Source organism: Patella vulgata, chromosome 5 (genome assembly GCF_932274485.2).
Source record: "Patella vulgata chromosome 5, xgPatVulg1.2, whole genome shotgun sequence".
Classification (NCBI taxonomy): Eukaryota; Metazoa; Mollusca; class Gastropoda; family Patellidae; genus Patella; species Patella vulgata.
In genome coordinates, this window is record NC_065883.2 from 18866040 (window position 1) to 18888913 (window position 22874).

The 22874-nt window shown below is 35.2% G+C and overlaps 1 protein-coding gene across 3 annotated transcripts; it reads right to left on the bottom strand.

The window, feature by feature from the left end:
• Positions 1–850: 850 nt before the first annotated feature.
• Positions 851–22560, bottom strand: LOC126821904 (sodium- and chloride-dependent GABA transporter 1). Of its 3 annotated transcripts, XM_050550519.2 has the most exons (15): positions 22432–22526; positions 21181–21218; positions 11943–12109; positions 10195–10326; positions 9041–9380; positions 8559–8691; positions 7731–7865; positions 7501–7604; positions 7099–7223; positions 5817–5929; positions 5239–5370; positions 4252–4351; positions 3664–3764; positions 3288–3455; positions 851–2691 (listed from the first exon to the last, which is right to left on the bottom strand). In XM_050550519.2, exons 3-15 carry the CDS (start codon positions 12103–12105, stop codon positions 2602–2604), a joined length of 1836 nt encoding a protein of 611 aa, XP_050406476.1. In that variant the 5' UTR covers positions 12106–12109; positions 21181–21218; positions 22432–22526; the 3' UTR covers positions 851–2601. The 3 variants fall into 3 exon arrangements, with proteins under 3 accessions (XP_050406476.1, XP_055957285.1, XP_055957286.1); XM_056101310.1 differs by lacking the exon at positions 21181–21218 and having other exon boundaries at positions 852–2691; positions 22432–22560; XM_056101311.1 differs by lacking the exons at positions 851–2691; positions 3288–3455; positions 3664–3764; ... (1 more) ...; positions 5239–5370; positions 7501–7604.
• Positions 22561–22874: the final 314 nt, after the last annotated feature.

The window sequence follows — 22874 nt, forward strand, 5'->3', positions numbered from 1 at the left end:
GTGAAATTAACGTCCCAATTCCCAAGGTCAATATATCTCAAATATATTTTATCCAGTTTATAGGCTTGAATCGATTCCGGTATGAGATATTATACTGACTTATTAACGCCTGTCTATATAATAAGGACAGGTATCCATGGTGCCAATAATAGCAAGCTCCTGTGGCGTTTAATAGTCTCAAACAGTACATAATACTGCTACAAGACTTAACACTACGATCATATCATGGTTATTTGTAGGGGGGGGGGCGCCTCGTTAGCACGTGCGCGCTGTATCATAAGGTCTGTCATTGAGTCAACTGGCGTAGTGTCGATTCCCCGGTTGTACGTGACAAGGAATTTGGGCATCTGTACAATCGCCTGGGTTTTGTCTGGGTCCCCCGGTTTCCTCACACTGCTAAAAAAAAACCTACGCGCAAGCGAATTATTGAAATAAAATTGAACCATATGTTAGTCCCAAAATGAACTAGTTTGTGTCGAGTGGACGTTACCCCCCCCCCCCTCTCTCTCTCTCTCTCTCTCTTATTTGTAGTAATTTACAATGATTGCACGATATTGATTTTAAATTGTATTAATTAAGTCCGTTTTTAAATGTATGTGTCTACAATAATGAATCGTATTGTATACACAGAGAAGAATTATTGCAACACTGGAATGTTTATGCGCTCAAGAGCAATACATTACGCAGGTGAAATAAAATAAGCCGGTTGTTGCAAAAACATAGAAAAAACTAATGATGTAATTGACCGCTGACGTTCTCGTAGACCTTACAGTACTTCTGCAAGGTATGGTGCAGCACTATTGAGACCCGTGCGACGTTATCCTTTTCCAGAAAGCACTATTGCACAAACACCGGAGTCTATAATACATTTTATGACAAAGTGAAATACAGTACATCGAACTACTATCTGTAAATTCATTTTAAAAGAACTTGTGAAGCGTATGCGACATACAATACCAGATACATATGATGTACTCATTTATCCAGAACTTCAGATGTGTGTCAACAGGTGAGGTTACTGAGACCAAAGGTTCTTGTAACTTGTTGGCTATCACAAACTCTCCATGTGTGAAGATATTTTAATTAATGACATCTAATAACCAGCGGCTGCCAGGCAGGATATGCCCACATCTTGCAAGAGATGGATAGAGAACAAGTTAAAAACAAAAACGATTTTTTGTACAATCAGGGGCCATAATCCAGAAAGTTATTGTCTGAAATGCGCAAATATCAAAAAGGACTGGGATCTTTGGGATATAAAGATATGTTTTAAGTTTCATCAAAATCGGATAAAAATTGTGTCCTCTAGAGGGTCCACAACCTTCACATTACACACTTCTACACAATTTGCGTACAAAGAGCGGCAATTTTTTCGGACAGTTTAATTTCGATTTTCCCGAAATTCGAATTCAATCTTCATTATGGTGGAATGGTGATGTATTTAAACGGTCTTTAAAATAGGAAAGAAATTGTGACCTCTAGAGAATCCACAAGCTAAAAAAATTCTGGAGAATCCGCAAGCTGGCCATAATCCAGAAAATTAATTTTGTTTGTTTAAATTTATTCGAGATTCGTTACCAACGTAGTACAATCTAAATCTTCAAAGGTTATCTTAAAAGTCTAACTAGAGCCGCTGATTAAAATAAGTCTAAACCAAGACAGCCCGTTCCTATTAAAAGTCTAACTAAAGTCAGTGATTAAAATACGTCTCCAAGACAACCGGATTAAGATCGACAAAATGATATGTCATCTTTAAGTCAGTTGAATTCAAACTCCTTAGAGAAATTATTTGATCCTGTAAATGGAAACAACACAAAGCTAGACTGCAAGGTTGTGATGGTGATATAAGAATGCACAGAAATGAACAATAAATATCAAATAAAAGGATTGCATGAAAATATATTCAGGTTTAAACCAGCAAAAGGAGAGATATCCAACGCAAAATAAAATTGTTTATTATGTAAACTATAAACTGATTTATCGCAGCCCAAACTATTATTAAATATTACAATTAAGAAGAGCTGAAATTCAAATAAAATCCATGAATCATACATTTAAACTGCCACGTAACACAACATAAGCTAAACCAACCCAGGAGTACTTGATACCAACTCAGGAGTACTTGATAGTCGAGAATAAATATATTTCAAGACCAATGTAGCCCTGTTTGGAATGGACAAGTATGTGATATATATTTTGCACACACTTCTTTTTTAAAATTTTGTTTTCATATTGCATATTGGTTTTCGCACTCGATTTCTTTTTACTGGATTAACGTTATACGTCAAATTTGGGTATTATTTCAAGACAGCTCCGTTTCATGACCAGTCCCAAAGTATTAGAAAACACTGTCTTATGCACATAGTTAATGGCACCTTAATATGGGTACTATTTCAAGAAGACAGATCCCTTTCATCACCAGTTCCGACCAAGATTCCACAAACGTTTTAGCACTAACTTGATGCGTAGTTCCCTATAAATATAAATATTTCACTTCACATTAATTTTTTAAAAGCCACAAAAGTATTCACGCGCATTTGATTGTATGCTAAAGATGTGTTGCGCGTATATAGAGTTTTTTTAAAAGATAAATATATTAGTTCACAGTGTTGTTTCTGATGTGTCGTAAGTCAGTTTGTAATCTTTAGCAGGTCCCCAATTTTTATTGGGCTCAAATGCTGTTTTAATCCTCTGAAAAATAAACATATAAGAGTTAAATGCATGCTATGACCATTTAACTACATGCCTACCTTATACCCTACAAGTATTATGCCTATCCAAAACATTATATGACTATCTAATTCAATTTATAACTAGCATATGTCAATCCGATGCAAAATATGACTATCTAATTCAATTTATTTTATGATCAGTAGTGGAATACCGCGTTTTATCAGTGAAATAAAAGTGTTATTCCACTGGCTAGCAGTAGTCCATGTTGTTTTTACCTAAAATGATTGTAAAATCATAAAATAAATAGAACATTTGTCGTTTTGTCGTGAATAACATATTTTATTTCATCTCTAAGCAAGAAAACGTTTATATTTTCACTCATGCTACGCACTCGTGAAAATATAAGTTTTCTTGCTTCTCGATGAAATAAAATATGTTATTCACTCTAAAACGACAAATATCCTCTATATATAAGTAGCATAAATGCATATCCATTGATGACTGTTCATTATAAATGTTATGTCCATTCAGTATAAGATACTGAAATGTAATATGACAATTATTCAATATTATATATGACCATATATATTGAATATAACACATGTGTATTTTACCCGTTTCAATGGTCCTTTTCTGTTTATTATATCCTTCACAAGCCATATAGGAATAGGTAAACATGATGCCAAGGCAATAATCCAGCCTAGAGCAGGCGCATAATTCGGATATACATAATCTCCATATGTAGGTGGTTGATATTTTACCAATGTGAATATAAGAACCACCTGAAATCAATAAACATATATTTGGTTTAACACCAAAATTTATAAATGAACCACGTTAAATTAAATAAGTTAATCACTTATGTATAGCCAATATATCTTATGTTTGTAGGCAATAAAAACACAACAATCTGTTCAATCTGACACTAAAAATAAATAGAAACGCGCCCTTTCTTACATATAATGTATACATCGACATTAATATACTTACAGTTAATAGAATTGGATTTAGAAATCGCCAGAGATATTTAAATATTACTGGTGGACGCTTTCCTAACATCATTTCAAGGTCATCTAAATATCGATCAGCACCTGAAGAAAGGGTGAATATTGTACCAAAATATTGTACACATTAGACACTTTGGTCATGGTTAAATGACAGCGTATTTATTATAATATAACATATTTTAATTATAAAATATTGTTATGGCAAAATATGTATGGAACATTGATTAATGGTCAATTTATGGCCTTCATTTGTCCAGACAAGGGGAACAACCTTCAATTGTAAGCAGAAAGAGTCACCGAGTACTTATTTTCTAATCGATTACAGAATTGATTTCAATGGCGGCCATTGTGTCACTAGTCCAAAATTCAACATTAAATATTCACTTTGTTGAGTGATATTTATTTATTCAAATACAAAAGATCCATCGCACATTTTTTTTTCATAGAATGTTAAATATGGACACATGCCGCGCAACCAACCATCCACAAACTAATCAGAAGTTGTACTCGTACAAATTATATAACTTGTATTTCATAAAGGGATAAATGTGAGTGAATTCTAAACACTTACCATACAACCATCCTACAACGAAACTTTCTAGAATTGTTATTGAAAATAAAGTGAGCGCGGCCATGTACCAATCTACTAGTTGAAAAATATAAATACCATTCTAAAACATAGAAGAAAAATATTTATATAAAATGTCAAGGTGTATCTTCAACACTAGCAACATTCAAAGGGAACTCGAATCCCCGGTTGTACGTGACAAGGAGTAGGGTCGCCTGTCCAACCTCGTGGGTTTTCTCCGGGTCCTCCGGTTTCTTCCCACTGCTAAAGACCCCTACGCGCAAGCGAATTATTGAAATAAAATTTTAAAAGACCATACGTTAGTCCCGAAATGACCTGGTTTGTGTCGAGTGGACGTTAGTCCCGAAATGACCTGGTTTGTGTCGAGTGGACGTTAAACCCCATTTCTCTCTCTCTCAATGGGAACTCAAATTTTTGAAGGTGCATAATATGCTCTATATGTGTACCTGCGCTCTGACGCCATAGTAACGCAAAGCACAATCTCTAGTGCAACCTGTAAAACAACAGTCCTGTTTATGAAGATACAAATTGTTTGAGTTACTATTTAAATTCCAATCACATGTTACCAACAATGAAAATAAATTATACAACTCAAAACAATATCCAATTTTCACCTTGGTATATTTTGAGATCACAGACCAAATTCATTAAGAAAAAAAAAATAAACGTCGCGAGTTCGGTGAATTGTATATATTTATAGAAGGTGTCTCCGTGAAACTATATGTTAACATAGCATACTCTACTGAATCGATTGGTAAAAATAAAGAAGTAACTGGGCATTGATTTATAATATGCATACATGCTATATTTATGTACAGTCATGTTATATTAATTTTCAGTTGGGGACGTTAAAGGTTTATTTATATAAGTCGTAATAATTAAAAATAATTTAAAGCTATACGAAGTGAAGTTTCTGTATTTTCTGATTCGTGTATATGTTTACTATATTGTATACTAAAGTTTACTTACTTGTGTTGTATAAACTAAAGTAAATAAGCTCATTAAAAAACAGGTACTAGCTGTAACCATTAACCGGGTTTTCGATGTTAAATTTGGTATTAAATCTGTTAAAGTTGTTATAACGACCTCTACACTAACAAACTGACAAATAAAATTGAAAAAAAACCAAATTTGATTATTAATTGATATATTTTGGAAAAATTGTGACTTCTTTCTTTAAACAAAAATGTGACTTGAGGAATGAAATAATTTTTGTACATTTTCTTAAATGTGAAAACATAAAATAATTTTTTTTATAAAATGTAAAAATTTAATTCAAAAATGTAAAAATTTAATTCAAAAATGTAAAAATTTAATTCAAAAATGTAAAAATTTAATAGTAAATATGTTAAATATCAATAAAAATAAATGTACAATTCAGGCGGTTTAAACCTTTTTTTAAAATATAATATGCGAAAATTGAAATTTTCAAACAAATGTGAAAGTATAAATACAATTGCATTTTCCGCCCACTAGGCACAAGACTTAATAAGAATTAGTGTCGCCACATGTAATGAGGAAATTTTGTCCCAAGAATTAAAACTTACCATAGAATCTATGGAAACAAACAAAAGCATCAAAAAGAAAAGAACCGCCCATAGTTGAGGTAATGGTAATTGGCTTAATGCTTCGGGGTATGTAATGAAGGCTAACCCCGGACCTGAAAACAAAGGAGTCATTATAAATGCTGAACGTAAAATGCATTATGCCATGTCAGTTTTGGGGCGTCCGCGAAAAATACTTTGGCTATTCGCTTTTTGTCGTTGTAAGTGTATTTGTGTATATGAGTGTATTTTTGTGGTAATATTGTCCCTTTAACTCGACTGAAAATAAAATCAATCGAGGTCTTGCCTATTTACCGCAAGAAGATACCACTTTCGTCTAGTGCATCGCGATGTAACCTGGGGTCCAAGCTAATCTACCCCCAACACGAGACAGTTAAGCTATGACTGTCTTTAAAGATACATTATGTAAGATTTATTCACAAATAGATACATTTCAGACACAGCACTTTATTCTGAGCGAATAATTGTAATTCGTACAATATTCTCGACAATCCGATATCCAAGAGAGTTTTTGGCATGTCCTGTGAATAAATGTCTAAATAATAGGACTCGCAATAGGCGGCTTTAACTCGTGCATAATGCATCTTTAAATAAAAATAAATGAAATCGTGTTTAACGTTCTACTGTTCTGCTCCGAACTGGGCTAATGAAGACGAGCATACGCCATACAGTGTGCTGTAAGGGAAATTTTGTCCGGACAGCGGCACCGCGGCCTACTCTTATATCGAATTCCAACTGTCAAGGGACCTCGGATTTTCGTTCCATCCGAACGACTAGACAGCTGTCCTTGTGAGGCAATCCGTCCTGCATGACTGACAAGGGGGACCCACGCGGTACAATCTTTAAAAATAAACACGGAAACGTATTTTTTCCATTTATTTTCAGGATAATTTATGATGACAGTATATAATTACTTTACGGTAGATTGCGAGCTGTCCTGTCGGTTAAAGTTCACGTTGATATATGGTCACGAAAAAATCATTGGTTACATTCTGATGTTGCGTCAAGACATTAAAATATATTATATAACTAAAGGAAATTAGGCCCGTAGTGCGGTTCTCCTGCACTTACTATTAAACCAAGATCAGCGTCTTTAAACGTTAATAATTTATTACTTTTCCTGAAAAAGCACATGTCGTATGGTATAAATATATTAGTCAAATTGTGGATTATATCTCCGAAATCACCCCATTAAAGCAAATAATCCTAATAGATGCTGTCAAATAGCTCGGGCCTTTGGAGAGTCATTACAAGAGCACGTTACCTGTGTTGACAATATCTTCAACCAGTGAACCCGTTTTATGAGACATAAATCCAAGAACAGAAAACACAACAAATCCTGCATAGAAACTAGTCCCTTCTCCTATACAACAGTATATGACGGTATCTCTGAAATATACACAAATATTAATGTAGACATACACATTATATATAAACGTGAACTTTTAAGCTGGAAAAGATGAGCCTAAAATTATGTAATGTATTTCTTATTATAGGTAGTTTTCGGGAGTTATCAATATTCATAATAACGCATTGAAAATATCAACGAATTCACGCATAGCAACAGACAAAATTTGAAAGGAAATTTAAGAACAATCAAGCCTGTATTTGTATTAAGATGCCAACAGTTTCTGGAAGCTACTGCAGTCACCTACAATATTCTTACCTTAATATATTGTTATTAAATTTATTATAACTGGCCATAGTGGTGAAACCACCCCATCCGATTCCCATCGAAAAGAAAATCTGCATCAGTGCCTGTATCCATACCTACAAGATAGCAGCACCGCAGTTCACATAATATGTTAGGAAGTGAGTTAAACTAATCCTAATCCGGATTAGATTCGCGAATAATTAAAAAGCAGTCTTCAAACCCGATATTGAAACTCGAATTACCTGAACATTGGCCAGTTTACTAATATCAGGAATAATGTAGAATTTGATACCATCTATGGCACCAGGTAGTGTAACAGCTCTAACCAGGATAATAGTAATAAATACATAAGGTAAAGTTGCTGTCACATACACAACCTACAATTAATCAAAATAGAGGTTATATAAAAGTTAGATCATGACTAAATGTATGGCGGAGATATAAATGTTTTATATTGTAAAAAAAAGCACCTCTTTAAATGCCTAAAGGGAGCTACGGTGGCTACGCGGGTAAGACGCTGGCTCGCTAGCCTGGAGATCGCGTATTCGATCCCTGCATTTCCCGAGAAAGTTCATCGAAATTGTCCGACGTTGTTTCCACTTGTCAGTGGTGCAGGACGGTAGGCCTGACAAGGGCAGCTGTCTAGTCGTTCGATGTGACGAAACACCGAGGTTCCGTGTATACATTGGCGTGCACGTAAAAGATCCTTTGGCAGCAGTTGAAAATCGGTATAACCGTAGGCCATAGAAACGCTGCCCGGGTAAAAGTGCATAGACTGTGACAAAATTTACAAACAATGCATGAGGTAGATGGAATGTGGGCTACTGCAAATATAATGCAATTTTACTGCATGCATGTATGCTGAAGATGAAAGCACTACGCCCTTACCCAGGGGCCTGTTTCACGAAATTTTAACTAAGATAAAATCCAAATTTTAGTAATTTAATTGGGTTGGTTTTAGTGCTTAGCCAATCAAAATTGAAGTATCTACTCAAATTTGGATTTTATCTTTAGTTAGGATTTCGAGAAACAGGGACCTGATTTTGAATAATATTTTACCAGTGACTGACCTTTCCAACTGTTTTGACACCCTTTACTATACAGCCAAATATCATTAGCCAGCCGACCGCCATTGCTACAACAAGATGCCACTGCATGGTACCAAAATCTCCTAATCCAGCAGATATCCTCAGTACATTGTGACTATACAGAAAATAAATATCTTTGATATAAAGAAACCAATGTGAGCATTCATAATAATGTTAAAGCCGGCATGTGTCAATTGTCGGAGGGTATTAACATGTTTCTTTTTGCGTTTCGCTTTACGATATTTATTTTGTTTACAAAAGATGTCGACTACATTGACATGTTATGTCTTGTAATACTATGTTTTGAAAAATGCATTGCTGCCAAATTGTGACATGTACGCGGCCTATGTTCATTTCAAATGTAAACATAATATTTGTGATTGGTCAACTTTGGGAGGTGGGGGCAAATTAATTGGGAACCCGGATTATGTCGTCAACAAGAATCGAAAGCCAATTAGACTTACTTCCAAAATTCTTCTGATGCTGTAAAATGTTTTACTGAAATATTAGTACTGTTTACCACAGAAAATATATTTTCGTTTATTAAATAACCAGTTTCATTAATTCCGTAAGTTTGATTTAATCCATATGTGAATGTTTGATCCGTTCCGTTAATAGATGAATTCAAAGCAACTTCTTTTACAGTTTTAACAATGCACGTGTCTGTATTCCACCAATTATCACAGGTCGTCCATGGTAAGGGTGACATGAAGGAATGAACTAGATAGTATAAAATCCAGGCTAGGATCATGTTAAAGTACATACTGTTTATGGTGGAAAATACGGTTGCAGCAGCACCCAAACCTTAAAATGAACAAGATAGAATTTAATATATATAGTTAACGACCATTGCACCAAGTTATAGATTCAAATGACTGGACGTCTTTATATCTCGAAAATTAGGGGGTCACGGTGGCTAAGTGGGTAAGACACTTGCTCGCTAGCTTGGAGATCGGGTGTTCTATCCCTGCATTGGCCGAAAAAGTTCATCCAGATTTTCCGGCGTTGTTCCCCCCTTGTCAGTGTTGCAGGCCTGACAAGGACAGCTGTCTAGTCGTTCGGATCGGACAAAAACCGAGGGCATGACAAGGACAGCTGTCTAGTCTTTCTGATGGGACGAAGAACGAGGTCCTGTGCACACATTGGCGTGCACGTAAAAGATCCCTTGACAGTTGGAATTCGATATAAGAGTAGGCCGTAGTGCCGCTGTCCGGACAAAATTCCCCTCATAGCACACTGCATGGCGTATACCCGTCTTCATTAGCCCGGGTTTGAGCAGAACAGTAGGACGTTAAACTCCATTTCATTTCATTTCATTTTCTTTTCTCAAAAATTAAATTGTCTATTTCATAGGAGGTTATCGGTCAGTTTGATTTGTGGGTGAAGATTTGTATTCTGGAAAACTTTACGTCTCTTGGTAAAACCAGTATTGACATATAACCAATTTTGTTTTCAATTATCAACACAGTAAACCAAAAATTAAACTAACATTAGCTCACAAGCAGATCCCGATCAATCTATCGAAAAAAAACCATTTGATTGTTGCTGATTGCACCACTCAGTCCTTGATTTCAAAAGTTTCGTTTTCATACTGTTGTAATTAATTTGACAAGTTTACCTCTGAATGCAGGGCACAAATCCCAAACATCGTAGGTACTTTTTCCAGAATATTGTCCAAGGGAAAGTTCTAAAAATGTCAGCGGTAAAGCTAATGTAATCATGAATACAGCATATGGAATGAGAAACACCGCTGAAATATAAAAAAGGTCAGTAAGTTAACTGTGAATACAGCAAGCAACACGATAACGTTGTTGTTTCAGATTTTAACCCGAGGTAAATATTGAAAGTCGTAGAAAATACAAAATATTCTTCATTTCAAAGAGTAGACAACTCATATCGATTTCAGTTAGATGGATTATAGTGGTTCCCCATTGCGCTAAAAAGAAATATGGTGTGGAATTATATGACAAGCGAAATTCATAATCTTGAACTGAAAAATACATTCAAACTATAAAGAAATATGTGTTTGTCACAGAACATTACATCTTACAATTACCATTTAAGTCCATTGCAACAATAAAGGATGGAGGAGACTTCAGGGTGAATTCATGCAATTGGGCTATTCGGCTGTGTCGGGAAATATTTACTATGTTTTTCTTTTAATATGGGCCATGAAAAGAGGGTCGGAGGAGAAGGTCTACTGATATCCCGTGCAACCTCCTCCCCCACCCTCAAACAAATGAAGCGCGACGTCATACCCCCACCGAAGGACGCCCAGTGTAAGATGGATGGATGAGAATTTCATTTACTTAGATAACAATTAAGAACTGATGCGTAATGGATGGCGCCGTTCTCATATTAAGTGGTTTCGCAAATGTTTTGAATATACATTGTATATATTTTGTTCCTCCTGTCTGTATCAGACATTGTCTGCGATATCACTTAGGTGGAAGCGGACGTTAAATAAAGCTATTTCACACGCTCTGTATCAGTGACAAGAGAGTCATTGCAGAAACGTGGCTCCGATTAAAATACAGTAATTGTTGATTCATAGAACTTTTGTGTTTATTTTGTTGTATTTAATAAGCTATTAAAATTATTACGCGTCTGTCATTTTAATTTTTCTGGGGCATGATACACGCACTTTAAACTTTAACGTCACGGCGTTGATTAATCAAGTGACGTTTTAATACATGTAAACTCTTCATGGTTAGTGGTCTGCCATATATGGTAATGTGGGGTGGCGGTTGGGGTGGGAGATGACCGAATGGTTAGAGCATGCGCCTTGTATGATAAAGTATATCATTGTGTCAACTGGCGTGGTTGCGATTCCCCGATTGTGGGTGGTAACCGCGTTGGTTTTCTCCGGGTCCTCCGGTTTCTTCCCACTGCTAAAGACCCCTGCGTGCGAGCGAATTATTGAAATAAAATTGAACCATGTTTGCATCGAGTTTACATTAAACCCCATTTCTCTCGGTCATACTTTTAGCTAACTTATATACAAGAGTATTTACAAATTTTAAGTAAACATGGACATATTTGGCAAACTGGATCAACAAGACGTGGACTGAACACGAAGGTTCATAGTGCAACGTGATATCAGGTGTTGGCAAAAAGGTACGCATAACCTGCCTCGAGGGCGATACCCGCCTGTCGTTGGTATGATGAAACGCCAACTTTGATAAAAAAAAAAAACCCAGTAGATAGATATGGGACGACAGCTGATTGATACATGTCATATTGATTAATAATTTCATGTGGGAACAATCCATACTGAAATTCCAGAGTAATTGTGTATTAACCTATATTCATATTGCCACCCTTTTGAATATTGTATTATGAAATAGATATGAATCATTACTTTACCTCCCCCATTCTTGGCACATAAATAAGGGAATCTCCAGATATTACCAATTCCTACACCATAACCAATCAAGGAAAGTAAGAAATCTAAACTTCGGTTCCATTTCATTCGAGTTGGTGCCTCCTTCTCCGTTTCCGGATCTTCAACAAATTTTTCAGTTTTCATTTTTCTATAAAACAAAAGGAACATCACAACAAATTGTTAAAACAAGATGGCACATTTTCACTAAAATAAAATAAATACCACATTTTGCTATAAAACAAAAGACATGGTACACTTTGTTATAAAACAAAATAACACTGCGGGCGAATTATTACTAAAACTAAAACAGCACCATCAAACTGTTGTTCGTATTTCATTTTGTCAATCTAAATTATCCCGAACTTTATCGGTAGCTAGTCCACAATAGCATTATGCGCAGAAATACTTGATGATTCAATAACAGACTAATGCATGTCCCTTGTTCCAGATTAAAGCTGTATAGTAACATATGTCTCTGAGGTTTAACTTACATTATGTAATAATAAGGTGTCCCAACTGTGACACTCCCCTCTGATGTCCTTATACACGAAAAGCCTACGTGTAACAATTATTGCTATATAATTAATTTCTAAATGACATAAATTTCTAAATGATCAATGACTTAAAACAACACAACTGGTTTTTATAGTGTAAATATGTTATGTTGTCACTGGTAATAAAAATAATAAACGTAACCAAATGGTATTGTAATGTATATGGTTTCTATTTTATGGATCGAAATTGTTCAATGTATCCGAATCTGTAAAGAGCCTCTAGTCAAGAACCAGAATTTGCTACTGTTGTTGAGGTTCCATTCATGAAAGCAACATTTATTCTGGTAGGTCAAGTAGTATATGTACAAATTTTTGTTGTCCAAATGGAATGTGAGATCATGCGTCGAACCGACTAACTCACTTCCTTTCTTTATGTCAATAACAGCTAGTTATTTATAAAATGTGGAAAGACTGTCAATAAATATTACACTTGTATGCTATACAAATTTAGATCAGTAAATCTACGGAACATATGGAGCCGAATCGTTGCCATATTAAGAAAAAATATCATGGTTAAAATTGCAAAAGTATCATAGCCAATATGGTAAAAATGGCCATTTTCGAGATTTTTCACATGTAAAAATCACTTAACACTTAATACATTTTAATGGATCTTTACCATAAAAAAAATTGCTCGACAAAAATTAACAATGTAAAAATCTAGTTTTGTTTTTTTTACTGTAAATTTTTCATCTTTGCATTTTCAACTATCAGATTTTCTCCATTGAATTTTCGACTATCACAATTTCTCCAATCTAACTGATCATATAAGGAAAGGGGCGTGTTTCCGAGTTCGGCCGAAGTAGACGTCATAACTCATCTGTTTTTATCGTCTGGACTAAAATTAATGCTCCCTGACTATGGGCACACGACTCATAAATCTACGTTGATATAAGCGGCTGATGCATTTGGAGTTCTTCGGTTAGCTGAAAGAATAGTAAGAGCAGGAGGACCGCATAGCACATAAACAATTACACAATACAAACCCGTGGACACGACACACAATATAGGCTACACATATATTTCAAACAATAAGCATGTCAAATCAAGTGAATGGATTCGGACTCATAAAACAATATTTAACGTAATATGTTATTTGTAGGCAATTGTTTAATCGTAGATACCATAGTGGTATACTTTACTTGAAGTACTAGTATGCCAACATCAAAAGATGACGTCACATCTGTATTTTTCTTGAAGACCACATAAATCTTATTAGGCCTACATACTGGCTACCGGGCTACCGGATACTTGTTTTAAAAAATTCCGCTTTGCCAAAGTATAAAATGCTAATGATTAAAAATAAATAACTATTACTAACATGATACCATTCGACCGTCAATAATATAGTTTTTTTTTTAACACTTGAGTCTTGTCGGAGATGTACATATAGGCCTAATAAGGCCCGCCTTGTATTTAAATTAATACAACTTTTGTTTCTAGTTGTATTTTAATTAATATAACTTTTGTTTCTAGTTTCACATTATTTAACTCCATGTTAATGTGAAAAGAACAAAAATGTTATGTCTTTACTGTCATGTTTTAATGACAACTGCATAATCCATTATATTTTAATATAGACAGTGGACAGGAAGACTCTGCTGCATGTTTTGCGATGACAACTACCGTACCTTATCATGATCGATTGAAAAGGTGAATTAAAATATTCTGCAACCTACCCAGTGAAACAATCATTCAAACCTCTTTTCGGGAATATTTTACTTTTTAATTATTTTTTTTTTACAAATTACAGATCTTTATCAACTAAATATTGTAACCGTTCTTGTGGAATAAATAACTTTGGCGGATCAACTCTTCCTGACGAAAGATGATATGTAGCACCATGAGTCTTTCTGTCTGACGTGGAGAGCGGACGAGGAAACCGGTCGCCACATCCTACATACGACCCATACATCTTTTCTTACTACATATTTCTGTAGCCTTGTGATCGTCTAGAATTTGTCTCTAGCTGTCTTTACTTCTGCTTCACGTTGTGTATTTACTTCTTACAGTTTCTTAAGACGTTTGTCGTACCAGGAATAACAATGCGACAGTTTGCTTCTACATATTTTATATATATATATATATAGCTGAATACAGGTATACAAGCATAATAGATAACAATACTAGCTAAAACCATTTCTCTACCCTAGCCAGCCTCGCGGCTCTCTAGGAACTCAGATGTAAGCTCTCTGGAACCTAATAGAAGCCTGGCGAATTCTCACCAGTATCCTAACTTTGTATCTACTGGTTTTGGACATTCAATTATCAAATTGGTCAAATATGATGTAAATAATTATAGAGATTGGTTAATTGAGCCCAATGACGTCGACAACCCACCCTTATATGGTGGAATGGAATTTTAATGAAGAATATTCTCATGAGATATCTGTTAACATGTTGTTGACATAGAACCAGTTATGTTATGGCTCACAATATGTCATTCAAACCCTAAGTTGATTTAAGTATTTTAAGTACATATTATTATCACATATTATGCGAATATGTTACTTCTCGAGAAAAAATTCTACTAAAAGTATTACATTCGTCCCTTTCTTTAAGACTTTTTGCCCGGTGTTGGGTAAAAGATCCCTTGAATCCTTTATAATAACCATACCAACATCTGTAGAATTATATAACTATTCATAAATGTAGCAGAAATCTAGAAAATCAACATATATCACCTCCCCCACTTGCAAGATTTATGCTAAATGAACAGGTAGGAGACTCTTAAAACTTCTATGTGCTAAACCCTATAATTATTCATGCAACAGGCAAATATCAATGATACTATACTATATAACAAAACTGTGAAAACACAAACACACATATAATCAAAAATCAAAAATCAAAAGTTGCATGCAAAAGTTCTCCAAAAAGTTTATCACTGTAAAATCCTACGAAAATCCACTAAGCCTAAACACAGAAAACACAACGTGTCTTTTTTAAATCTTCAAGTGTCCTAATTTCAAAACACTATAACACATCACATAATATTTATAAAGTTCAGGTTTCACTTTAAATTCTGTCTCAGGAAATGTCAATTTGGTAAACTGGTAAACCATTTCTTCTTCTTGGATTTGTATTGGTCTGTTTCAGCTACCATAGTATCAAGTTGAAACTTTCTTTTTTTCTTCTAAGTATGATTGGTACAATTTTATCCGTCAATCAAACATGTCATTGCCATCAGACCAAGAACTAACTATTACTATTTTTTTTTAAAACTTTTTTTTGATATTAGTCTAATATTATTATTAATATATTATTCCAAAATTTTTTAGCAAATCTTACTCTTAATAAGAATTAAACTTTATTTAAGTATTAATAAACTTTGATGTGTCCCTTTAATTATAAATCTTCAAACTAATTTTGACCTCTTGACCTAACTCGATCAGTAATGGACAATTTTATAATTACGTTTGTTTTATAATTTCCGTTTCTGTTTTAGAATTCCTACATTGTTATTTTATATTTCACCGTCAGTAATGTGACCTTTCGACCTAGTCACTATACAATTTTGTATTTCATTTTTTATAAACATTCCTATCAGACTGACACTGACACAAGCTGAGCTCACACTTATGACAATACCAGTGTTACATTTTACCTAGAATAGAACTGTCAATCAAATATGGCCAGTATATGAATGACATTCCATTTTATCCTACAGTACCTATTCCATCATTAGTATTTTATAAACACAACAATCAAAATATACCTTTTAATTACACACAATATTATATAACATTACTTAGAATCATGTTCAAAGCAAGTGATGTGCACCTCACTCCCCAAGAACATCAGTCGATATTTTATAAACAAAACAATTAGAACATACCTAACTTTTAATAACACATACAGTTAACTATATCCTATATATACTATTAAAAAAAAGTAGGGGATATTTGATTTTTAAATGTTATTAAAGTCACCTAATGAAACTGATGAAGAAACAAATGACAAAATGAAATGAAGTTCATATTCATCGATTTATTCCAAATGATCGTTAGACTAAGTAAGGCACAGACTGACCATTATAAGGGTAAAATGATACCCGGGGTCAAACAGCAAAGTTACCACAGCATCACAACCAAGTCAGTAACGGGTAAATCCTCCTCTGTTTGCCAAACAAGCATTGATCCGACGTGGCATACTCCTAATGAGACGTCTAAGGTCGTTTTGGTCCAGATTGTCCCATTCCTGTTGCAACGCAGCAGCAAGTTCTTGGACATTGGCAGAACGTTGTTGACGTTGACGTAACCTCTGTCCAAGCATGTCCCAGACATGCTCGATGGGGGAGAGGTCGGGACTCAGTGCTGGCCAAGGTGGTGATGTTCTGTTGTTGGAGGTAACCTGTAACGATCCTGGCCCTGTGACATCTTGCGTTGTCATCCTGGAAGATGAAACGGCGGCCATGACGTCGTGCGAACGGCACAACATGGACTGCCAAGATGTTGTCCCGGTAGTACTGGCCTGTAACACGCCCTGCAACAACATGTAAAGCCGTTCTTCCAGCAACAGTGATGCCTCCCCACACCATAACAGAACCACCCCCAAATCGATCATGTCTGATGACGTTAACGTCTTGGAAGCGCTCGTTTCGATGACGCCACACCCTCCTACGTCTGTCCAAAAAATCAACAGTGAACCTTGACTCATCTGAAAACATCACATTGCTCCAGCGTCGATTATCCCAGTGTTGACGATCCCTACACCAACGACGTCTTGCCTGAATGTGATGATCTCTCAAACAAGGGATCACGCGAGGACGTCGGGCGCGAAGGTGACCCCTATGCAGTCGATTCCGAATCGTCTGGCCACTCACTCTCACACCAGTGTCTGTTTGAAGACGAGCGCTGATCTGATGTGCTGTGATGACACGATTTCTCAAGGCCAAGGTACGGATAAATCGATCCTGGGCTTGAGTTGTCGACCTGAACGTGGTCTGTCCTGTACAGATTGTGTATCACGGTATCTGGACCATAGCCTGCTTATGACAGACTGAGAAACATTCATCGTCCGCGCCACAACCGCCTATGTTGTGCCGATCTGTAGCATGCCAAGGGCACGTAACCTTTCATTTTGGGTAAGCCGACGCATATCAAAATTTGTTTTCTGGTCACTAAAACAATTAAACTGATGTTTCCACCCTGGAATTCAATGCCACAATGACTGTAACATTCAAAGTCAGAGTCGTGCAAATCTTGGGTTGGACCCCCATGATGATCCCAAGCATCACATGCATTCCATGCGGTAGCTATTGGTGCGTTTGGGCGTCACATGTAACTGGAAATGTTTCTTCTGTTAGGTTCTATAGTGACTTTTTTCGTAGTCATTTGGATATTTTAGTATTATGCCCCCAAAATCAAATATCCCCTACTTTTTTTGAATAGTATATTATTTTAATGCAATCCGTGACTTTTACACCCGTCAAATTTAACACAGTATGAATACTATTGTTTATTATAATTCGACCTCATGTCAAATTACATATTCCTAATCATTGCGTACATGTCGACAGCTTAAAGCAATTAGCAGTATATATTAAACGTTAATATTACGTTTCTAAGCAAAAATTTAATTACATAAAATTATATACGGACAAAATTTACCGTATATCTCCACTTTTCTAAAAAGTGTCGTATTCTGAACTTTAACCTCCTATAAAACTCGTATTAATGACTTTGCGATAATCTCACAATTTAACGAGCCTTTGATTTTAGTTTTTTCCCAGGAAAACTATAACCAACATCCCTAGATGAACCATATGGGATTTTTAACATAACCCAACTTTTTAATCAAAAGTTAAATTACAACAACTCTAAGGCCTGGACTAAGGGCCTTAAAATTATATAGTATACGAAACAACAAAAAACACAAATTAACGAATCACAGTAGAAAGTACGGCCATCTTGAAAACTAGAGTTAATCACTCACAAACGTCATTCTTAGATCTGCCGTCTTTCCACTGCGATCCGGAGAGAACATTAGTTCCTTTCTTTATTCCTTATTCCGTTTCCTTATCATTATTATTTTTTAAAACCTACTCCCTAAAGACCCTCACTTTAACTTTAATTTTACTCAAATTTACTACAGGTCATGTTAACCTGATAATATACACACCTAACCAGTGATATTATATTGTTTAATAAACCTATCAATCTCAACTTATGAATGACTCTAATTTATTCTCTATACAGTTATATTTTAAATACTTAGTTTCTAATCAGATTTTAACTTTAAATTAATATTATTTGGTCTGTAAACAAATTTAACACATTTAATTTACTAAACAAAATGTATTTACCCAACTTTTCGAATATGTTCACCAGATTTCTTTTTTCCACCAGAATTTTTCTGTTGCTGGATTGTACAGATTTTCTTCTTAACGTCTTCAAATATGTATTCGTCTTCTAAAGTGACTTCTTACCCCAAAGGTCGAAACTTCAGCACGGCACCAAATCGAATATGTAAGACTATGCAGTCGCTGGTTAGATGTGGGAAATATGCCGGGAGAATCCCCTTTTCTTCTAATCTTCTTCAAGGATACTCGAGCTCATAGTCACGTGCACCAAATCGAATATGTAGCACCATAGGTCTTTTGTCTGGCGTGGAGAGCGGACGAGGAAACCGGTCGCCACATCCTACATACGACCCATGCATCTTTTCTTACTACATATTTCTGTAGCCTTGTGATCGTCTAGAATTTGTCTCTAGCTGTCTTTACTTCAGCTTCACGTTGTGTATTTACTTCTTACAGTTTCTTAAGACGTTTGTCTTACCAGGAATAACAATGCGACAGTTTGCTTCTACATATTTTATATATATATATATAGCTGAATACAGGTATACAAGCATAATAGATAACAATACTAGCTAAAACCATTTCTCTACCCTAACCAGCCTCGCGGCTCTCTAGGAACTCAGATGTAAGCTCTCTGGAACCTAATAGAAGCCTGGCGAATTCTCACGAGTATCCTAATTTTGTATCTACTGGTTTTGGACATTCAATTATCAAATTGGTCAAATATGATGTAAATAATTATAGAGATTGGTTAATTGAGCCCAATGACGTCGACAACCCACCCTTATATGGTGGAATGGAATTTTAATGAAGAATATTCTCATGAGATATCTGTTAACATGTTGTTGACATAGAACCAGTTATGTTATGGCTCACAATATGTCATTCAAACCCTAAGTTGATTTAAGTATTTTAAGTACATATCACATGTATGTTATTTCTCGAGCAAAAATTCTACTAAAAGTATTACAGATACTCTCTACCATGCCCTAATTGTCTTGTTTGCAATTTATTACATCGTCTAAGAACTGTAGAGCTTTTTTTTAAATTGATTAAGGCAGCCAGGCACCTCTTTTATAGTTTTACTTATTTCAAATATAGGCCAGAAATCCGCGCACATCCAAGCCGATGTGCTGTCAAAGATTCATCCGGCCTATTAAGAGAATGAGCCAACCTCAAATTTCGATGATATAACTCATTAAACAAAAAGTGGTTCGACATAACAACGAATTTATTTCATTTTTTTTTCTCCAAAAACATAAATAAAATCGGACAATTCTTAAGAAAAACCCAATGGAGTAGTAATTTTAGCCGAGACTATAAATACTGACGACTTATGACGTCAACTTCGGGTGTACCCGGAACCACGCCCTCTGTCCGTTCGATTGGAGAAATTTTGGTGGTGGAAATTACAATGGAGAAATTCTGATGGTTGAAAATGCAAAGATAAAAAAGTTATAGTGAATTTGCAAAGGCGAAAAGTAGAAAGTGAAAAAACATAACTAGATTTTTTTAGTTTGTTTTGATACTAATATAGTGATTTTGTGTTATGTGATAATTACAAGTGAAAAATCTCGAAAATGACCATTTTCACTATGATAATTTGTCAATTTTGACTTTTATATTTTCTCTTAATATGGAAACGTTTCGGCTCCATAGGAACATACCCCTGTCTGTAATACATTTGCAGAAAACTGGATCTCGCGGGTTTTGTATCGAGAGTACTTACTTATCAACATACCAAAAGTTTACCAAAATGGAATTGCGCGAGAAAATGTACATTCAATTCAAGATGGCGAATGGTGGCTTGGAAATGGTTGCTAAGACGTCATAGTAGCATCATAATGCAATGTCGAGATAAAAAAACGTACCATTTAAAAATAATATTATATTAAGGTGAATATGTTAATGAAGAAACTATGACACCTTAAAGATCAGGTAGTGTGTATCACCCTCGTCGGCATCACCTTCTCCATCTGTATCAATCTCAGGTTTGATGCTATTATCACAACTATCAGTTTGGCACGACCACATGCGCTCGTGCAAGAAAGTCCGTGTCGTCAACACCCACACCTAATTCAGTTACAGTGTGTGTCATGATTGGAAAAAGGAAAATGCTTATCATTAGCTATATTCAATTCCCATTCGCTCATTATTTGGTGTTCCAATAGCAAGCTTTGAAAAAGTTTCGTAGACACCTTCGGACAAACTTCGGCATACATAGTTTACATAGAGATTCCTTACCTAAATTGTTGTCAAACATTACACCAATATTATAGTCGGCAAACTTATGAGTGTCATTCTTAAAGATGCATTATGTAAGAGCTAAATCTGCATAATTGTCCACAGAAGGCAACTCACCCAGTTTCCCGATGCAGACAGTGTCATCTTAATAACTCCTTTGGTGGAACAGTCCGATGTCAGTGGAGAACAACATCAAAAATAAAATGAAATATAACTGAGATCTGCTTTTAATCAGATTATAGACAATGCTATTTGTAGGCGTTTTTTCGCCAGCTTAATCCACTACACAATGGACAGTACTGGAGACCAGTGCATAGGGCTTATCTTCTACTAAGTAATTTCGGCTCCTGAAATCCACGTTAACACTATCGCCAGTACCTTTTTAGTGTCATTTTATTTTTTACAGATTATACATTTGCTTCATTATCGATTCGAAGCATTTGTAAACGCGTTTTAATACCTGCTGTTCAAAATCACTTGATCACGCACCAAGCGTGGGATAATTCCTACTATTACAACATAAAAGCATGAAAATGTGGAGTTTTATAACATATATATTATTTAAGAAATGAAATATTTCTATTTCGCATATCAAGAAAAATAGCGTTGTAATACGGTTTGGTTTTTCTATGAATCGGAATATGAATCCGCTCAAGAGTAATTTTTATATTCTAATAATGTATTTATTTTTAGTGAATGTTAAATAAACTAACATTGCAATGGTAACAAAACACATTCCCTAATTAATTTTTGATTGGAGATTCCTAGTGATTAATTAATACCCAATATTGATTTTACAAATTTTCATCAAATACGCAAAAGATAAGTCCATTTTGTGTTGGGCGGTGTTTGCTAGAAATAAATCATGATCTTCTGTTTATTGCCTTTCCTGTCAAATTTGAAACTGAAACACCGATCTACGACATAATATTATGAGTATTATGCATAAACCCCGAACTTCAAGATAGCAGATACCAACACTCTAATACAAAGATTCACACACCGACGATCAAAACGTCCAAAAGTCACTTCTATATTTGTGATGCGCATGTATTGACAAACCTTACAGGGCGGTGAATGTTTCGCACAAACCCGTTGTCAGAAATAGGGGATTGTTTATTAGTAATCCACATTAACGGGGCTTGATTTAAGCAATATTGTATTCACGAGATACCGAAACAGGTCAATATCTTATGAGAATCAACTTTAATTAAGTACATAAGTAAAACCAGTAGTGTGGTTGGGCATTATTATCGTACTAAGTGCAACACAATTAACTTCATTCAAAACTAATTATGTCTATCTTGACCAATTTAACAGAAACATTGTTTGTCGCAATCAGTCAGATTGAAAGAAAACAAAACTCACCGGTTGTCACGGTTATCAGCTGCAAAAGTTAAAATTTGTTCGAATTCCAGACACGGAGAATGAATAAACAACCAACTCCGAAGCCGGTGTTGACGGGGAGTGGTGTGACAAGACTGTCGCAAAATCAAAATTATGTCATGGATGAGTAACAACTACAAATGAACGTGAGTGGTTATGTTTAGAATGAGTTAGGATGTTGTACTTTAATGAACTGACATAATTTATATACTAAACAGCAAAAGAAAAAAAAAAAAAACAACAAAAACAACGTCAGTAAGATTTTAAAATCAGAGAGGCACTTTAATCAAATCATTCTAGAAAACGACTTACTAGATGGATCAAAGCATTTTTTTGTGAACAGTATGTTGACACATTAGTGATTGATTCGTCACAATTCCAAGACATTACGGGAAGGTTTAGAGTCTGTACACAGTCTATACATC

Bases quoted from the DNA above. Each gene is read 5' to 3' on its own strand.
- LOC126821904 (XM_050550519.2), bottom strand. From the start codon at position 12,105: ATGAAAACTGAAAAATTTGTTGAAGATCCGGAAACGGAGAAGGAGGCA. The intron at 7,224-7,500 runs GTAAGAATATTG...TGTATATTTCAG, and splicing joins TTTAATAACAATATATTAAG to AGATACCGTCATATACTGTT. The intron at 2,692-3,287 runs GTAAAATACACA...TTTATTTTTCAG, and splicing joins GAAAAGGACCATTGAAACGG to AGGATTAAAACAGCATTTGA.